This window comes from Acanthisitta chloris, unplaced genomic scaffold, assembly GCF_000695815.1.
Source record: "Acanthisitta chloris isolate BGI_N310 unplaced genomic scaffold, ASM69581v1 scaffold37192, whole genome shotgun sequence".
Lineage (NCBI taxonomy): Eukaryota > Metazoa > Chordata > Aves > Passeriformes > Acanthisittidae > Acanthisitta > Acanthisitta chloris.
In genome coordinates, this window is record NW_008660562.1 from 22,109 (window position 1) to 28,273 (window position 6,165).

The 6,165-nt window shown below is 40.2% G+C and overlaps 1 protein-coding gene across 1 annotated transcript in view; it reads left to right on the forward strand.

Annotated features, from left to right (window-relative positions):
• LOC103797632 (chromosome unknown open reading frame, human C16orf45) overlaps positions 1-6,165 on the forward strand; it is a gene marked incomplete at its 5' end in the record, with an annotated part of 30,452 nt that overhangs the window by 5,497 nt on the left and 18,790 nt on the right. Inside the window, one exon of the mRNA XM_009069855.1 lies at positions 2,320-2,443. Coding sequence (XP_009068103.1) covers positions 2,320-2,443 — 124 coding nt within the window. The remainder of the gene's footprint in view (positions 1-2,319; positions 2,444-6,165) is intronic.

Here is a 6,165-nt window from a genome sequence, read left to right on the forward strand (position 1 = left end):
AGCTCAAATCGTTTTATGAAAGAGAATTAATTACCCTTCAGCACAGCTGGTGCCAGATAGGCCATTTATCCACATTATAGCCACATTATTGAAGAGAAATTCAGACACAAACAGGTTGGTTCACAATGGTCAAGGGGTGAGGTGTGAATTCTGACCTGTGGCCTCTTCAGAGATCTGTATTTCCAGTGTTGTCACTCCTGTGCTCTACTGTATTGTTCTAGCTGCATCTTTAAGTTGTGAACTAATACCTAATGATTTCTATATTTATTTCCCTCCACTTTCAAACTTCTGCTGCCTTGCCTACATTTTTGATTCTTTTGAAAACAGTGCATCATTTTGGATCTGTTTCAAAAATATTTTCTCTGGTTCAATCCCACGTTGAGTGGGATGTGAAGGAGAATCTCTGACTGTTCTGCAAGAGGTCAGACTAGACTACTTCTTGTCATACTAATTCTTGTGCTGTCTTTAAGCACATTGTCCGGGCTTAAGGCTGGTTAGTGATTCCTTTCCTGAATTGTTGAAATCACAGTGACTTGACCCAAGGATAACACTGGGGCATTTACAGCTAGAATTGCATAGTGCAAGGAAGTTAAGTTATTTTTTCTTCTGTTTTCTGAGCTATTGATAACTAATTCTATAATAGATATGTATGTGTAGTGTATTTGTGGTGTATCTTCTAATTACCAGGATTATTGGCTTTAATTCATGGTATCATCAGAATTACTTCCTATCTCCTGCTTATATTTTTGGCAGATCCATTTGCACCAAAGCCAATTCTGCTGCAGGCAGTGAGAAGAGAGGTGAGCCCGTGAGAACCTCATGATATCTGTGCTACACATCAACTGCACATACCCCAACAAACAGTGATTTCTCTTAGCAAAATCCATCTTCTACAGGCAGCATTTGTGTGCTCAGACACACAAGGTAGCTTTACTTTCACCAACCAGTTTTGAACCTGAGTTTTAAAAACAGCTACTGAGAAAGGGTTGTCCTCTCAGGAGAGGTATTTCTAAGTCTGTTTCACTTTTCTACTCAAGATTCTGTTATAAAAGGGAGTTTTAATATTTTTTCTCCCCATTTTCTTCATGAAGAAGTGAAGCCAAAAGTTGCAGACTAACAGGACAACATATATTGTATATTTTTAAATACAAAGGAAATATATTTTCTTTATATACTATAGAATTTCTTTGTTTTCATTTTGTGAGAACAGGTCTTGGTGAACTAAGCTCATGCAGGGGTTGTGTTTGTTGAGATTTTGTGCTTTCGTTCCTACTCCAAGTTTCTGTCAGAAATTCTTCTCAATCTGTCACAAGGGACTTCAGAATTTGTCTCCTCTTAATTAATTGAACAGCTCTTTTTCTGATGCTTTTTGTCTGCTGTTTTCTGCATGGTCATGCTGAGTACATTTTGACCTCTCCATTTCCCTTTTCCTAAATCAGTACAGCTGAAACAGTCCTGCTTTCAGGAATATCTCTCCATTTGGGTACCAGAACGTGCAGGCACTCTATTTTTCGGTCTCCAAATTCTTGTTCAACATGAAGGTCAACTATGGTGAACCTTTGGACTATGGTTTTCCAGAGGCCAAGTAGCTCTTTCCCAAATGCACCTTGTATAAATTGGTTCCTTGTACCTTCAGGAGCACAGTTCACAGCCCTGTTTCTCTCTGGATTACAGAGGTAATGCATCAATTATAGAGAAATAATCATAGAAGGTCCTTGGCCTTACCAGTGCCAAATAATTACTACAAAGTGCTTTTTGCCTCCTCAGCTAATTTCAATGCCCTTGTGAGAAACACTCAGCCCCTTGCAGGATTATGCCCTGCATCATTTCTAATCACAGCCTTGGCTCTTCCCTGGTGGGGCTGAGCTTTAGCTGTTAGTCAGGCTGAGACAGTGGAATGTCATGAGTTAGAAGAATTAAAGATGGGGAAACATTAATTTTAGATTGGACTCTTCAGAGTTGCAAGTAATTTCTTGGAGGGAGTTCTGTAGCAGTCTGCAGCTGTTCTTCCAGTTTGTAGTGATATCAATAGCTGTAGTTCTGTACAGGGCTGGGATTCCTTAGAGGTATGATAGAGTCTGACTAACAAAATGATTGTCACTTCGGCTTAGGGATTCTTTCCCTTCAAAATGGTTACATTGAAAGTAATCAGCAAAATAACAGAGAAACCAGTCAACATAGCATTCAGCTAGAATATTTTTTACTACTTGACTTAATTATCCCATAGTCAGATAGGTCTGTCATTTAATTTACATTCCCCAAAAACACCATTAAGGCAGTTTGACTAGCTTAATTCATTTTTTCTGCTTTCACCCACAGATCAACTTGACATCATTTCAATGGCTGAAACAACAATGATGCCTGAGGAAATTGAGCTGGAGATGGCAAAGATCCAGAGACTTCGGGAAGTCTTAGTCAGAAGGGAATCAGAACTCAGGTTTATGTAAGTATCAATACTTCTGGGAAAACACTATGCAAAATTAATCGAAATAGGAAAGGATGCTATTTAAAAGACTTTTATCTGCTTGACATTTTAAAAGGAAGAAGGATAAACGCATCCCAGTTAAGTGAGTGCCTGCAAAATGCTGTTGGGAAATTATTTTTGTAGTTGCAAAGGAAATTACCCTTTTTATTCAGCATGATGTGCAGAATACATAAAATGGATCTATTGCTCATGAAAGGGAACTTTAGCAAAGTGTGAGTCTATAGAGCACATTTTCATACCTGATTTCAGTCCTTTGTGGGAAGGATATTTATCTGAACAAATATCAACAGGTAGGGGATTTGGAGCTTCCACAGTCTAACCCAATTCAGGCTGTATTCCTCACTTCATTAGCAATCTTAGACAGCTCATGTCACAAGAGAGCACACTGTGTTCTGCACTAATAGCAGCCAAGATTTGACATTTGTTAAATGGAAGCCATTAAGTTATGAAAACAAAACACAAACCACATTTTGATGCATCAAATGAAATAGCAATACTCCAAGAGAGATTTTCAAAACTGCCAAAAGAAGGTCAGGCATGGGAACCTCACTGAAGGTGCATGAATATTAATCCAGTTCTGATCGTGGAGTCAATAGGGTTTATATTCCTAAATAATTGAATTTAGAAGATCAGGACTTATTAATAAAAGTGTATTATTAGGAAGTCTCATCTGTCTGTGAGTACCTGAGGTCAGAAACTAATACCTTTGCTGACAGGCCAAGAACTTCAGTAGATGTAAAACCTGCTACCTTTGCATTAGCTTCAGTAGCCTGAAAAAACTAATTGCTCTCTCCTCTTGTTAAAATACACAGGACTGGTACTTTAACCCTTACACATGGAGGTTAATATTAGTGCCCTGACTTGCACTGCCAGAAACTGGAAGCCTCTCCCACGGACAGCACAGACATCTGACTTGGAGTACTATCCCAGAAGAGTTCTGCCCAGAATCACTGCTTAGAGCTTCAGTAGCCTGAAAAAACTAATTGCTCTCTCCTCTTGTTAAAATACACAGGACTGGTACTTTAACCCTTACACATGGAGGTTAATATTAGTGCCCTGACTTGCACTGCCAGAAACTGGAAGCCTCTCCCACGGACAGCACAGACATCTGACTTGGAGTACTATCCCAGAAGAGTTCTGCCCAGAATCACTGCTTAGATACCTTTGAAAGTAAGGACTGCTGATAGTGGCACTGACCTTTAATAATGCTGTAGTGGTCCAAATAAAGTAAACAGGAAAGGTTTTGTCACACCTGCTCCTGATAGTCAAATAACTACTTGGGTATTGGCTTGTACATAAATGTAATCCAGAAGAAGCCTCATCATTGACCCCTGCACTTCTCTTGACATTTTCTATGTCAAACAAAGCATGAAATAAACTGTCCCAGTGAATGAGAGTGACTATTCTGTTTGTTCTGGTATCCAGTCTGTTCTTTTGATTTCCCCCATGCTCACACTCTTTACTCTGTGTGCCTAGCAGGTGTTTGAGTAAGGGATTTAACAAGAAGAGTTTGCTTATTGGAAAGGGAATAAAACTGACATTCATACTGCACAACGGTTCTCTTCCTACATTAGCTCTCACCCTAACACACTGCCTAGAGCTGCCCAAGAGCACTCCCCAGCCAGCCATTCACTGGCTGAGGAAGGAAAGCTCTTCAGAGTCTCCACAAGGCTTGGCCCTAGGTATTGGCAAAGCAGGCAGGTGGCAGAGGCAGCAAGTGCCAGAGATGGCCCCAATTTCTAAGTTGTGGAAAGCCAAACTTGTTGCTGCTGCCACTGTCTTCAGCCACTGCCACAGCTGCAGTGGGTCAAGATGACCACTTTTCCAGGGATATTCACACAGCTTTCTAGCCCAGCTGTTCCCTGCTCTGTGGCAGCATATCCTGACACTGTCCTTTAATCCTTGAGGCAGTTAAATTCAGTTTGTTAACAGCACTGAATGAAATGGTGAGATAGATCTGTCTCTGCCCTGGCACTCTACTTGCAAACCAAGACTTCACTGATCAGGACTTTTCCAGCCTTGTGTTGGCTTCCCATCTTTCTGTATGCATTTACAACAGGCAAGTTCTTCATATTGGTTCATCAGCTCTGAAAGCAAAAGCAGCCTCTCTCACTCTCAGAGGCCTCCAGAATTGGAACATAATTCCCTTGATACCTTTTAGAAGTCAAAAATATTGTCCATTTGACCTTATCTAATTTTTACAAATGTTTGTACATTTTATTCCTGACAGAAGCATGTTGCTAGTGATACTCAAGCAGTACCTGATCTTTACTGCCTTTCATGCTGAGTAGTTTACACTGACAGAGGGGCTTGGCTGCATTTGTCTTTGAGGGCAAACAGCTTTTAATGACAAATATATTTTAATGACCTCTTTCTGATATTAACAACAGAACTCACCATTACCTCAGTGGTCCAAGTTTTATATCTGTTTAAGCAAATTGCATTAACTCCTAGACATACTGTGGTAGATTGTATGTGTGGCTGTATTTATTTTTGATTCCTGATGTAATGCATTGCCAGTGTCCCAAAACCAGAAATCTCTATGTAGGTCAGGAATTTTAGTAATGGATTTCTTCTGACAGGAGTAGATTCCCCTAGGAATGACCTATAGAACCAAATGCATGAGGCTGAGCTGCCTCAGACAGGTTTAAGGCAGACTCCACTCTGAGCACTGCTAACTAGCAGCACTACACCTACGCTCAGACCACGGAGTTCAAGACCAGCTTTAATGAGAACCAGATCTCTTTAGTTCTTCCATCTGCTTTAGTTTTCCTTTCAATTATAACAAAAGGATAAAACACACACATAGTAATAGAGAAAATGCGTGGTATGTTCTTTTTTTCCTCTCATGCTGTTAGCAACAGAATAGAAATTCTCTTGAGTTAAATTGGGCTTTTTTTAGTCCTTATAAAAGCATGAACACGATGAAATAATTCTGTATTACACATCCAGCTTACATTTCTAGCTACATTTTTTTTAAAGCAATGGTTCATTCTTCTCACTGTCTGTATGACTGATCTTTTTATTCACATGGAGCCAGATCCTAAAGCCAGGACAAAGTACATTGTAGCTGTGCTCCAAAAAAGCAGAGCTCTGTGGCTGTGCTCTGAGTGTCTCACCAGCCCCAGAGGTGGCCACAGCTCCCTCCTGTCAAAGGCACAGAGCCTGTCAGCTCTGCTTACACACACCAGCTCTTCACAGCACAGACACTGTCTATAAAAATACTCACACTCACGACTAAGAAAACAAAACCCTGCAAGCTAGACCTGCTGCTGATGGAATTCAGAGCAAACTCTTTCTCTGTCAGAGTGGTGCAGGTTTAATCCATGGAATGAACATGCTCTATGGCTGCTAATTGAATGTACTGTTTTCCTTGAAGAAGATGCACAAAGATCAGGATGGGATAATAATAAAACTCACTGCTAGTGATGTTTGAAACAGCTCTGCAGCAACACATATTGTCTATTGTTATGCACACATTTTGCCCAAACAAATGCAGTAGCCATAAAATAAGGACATTTGGCAGAGAACTGTTCCAGGTTAGCATATCAGCCAGTAAAAAACACCCAACAAACCCAAGTGGAAAAAAACCAAACCCTAATGAGGTCTAGGTGTTCAATGGACCTGGACTTGCTTTGCATTTTTCACTGATCTGTGTATGAACCAGTAAAAATTATTCC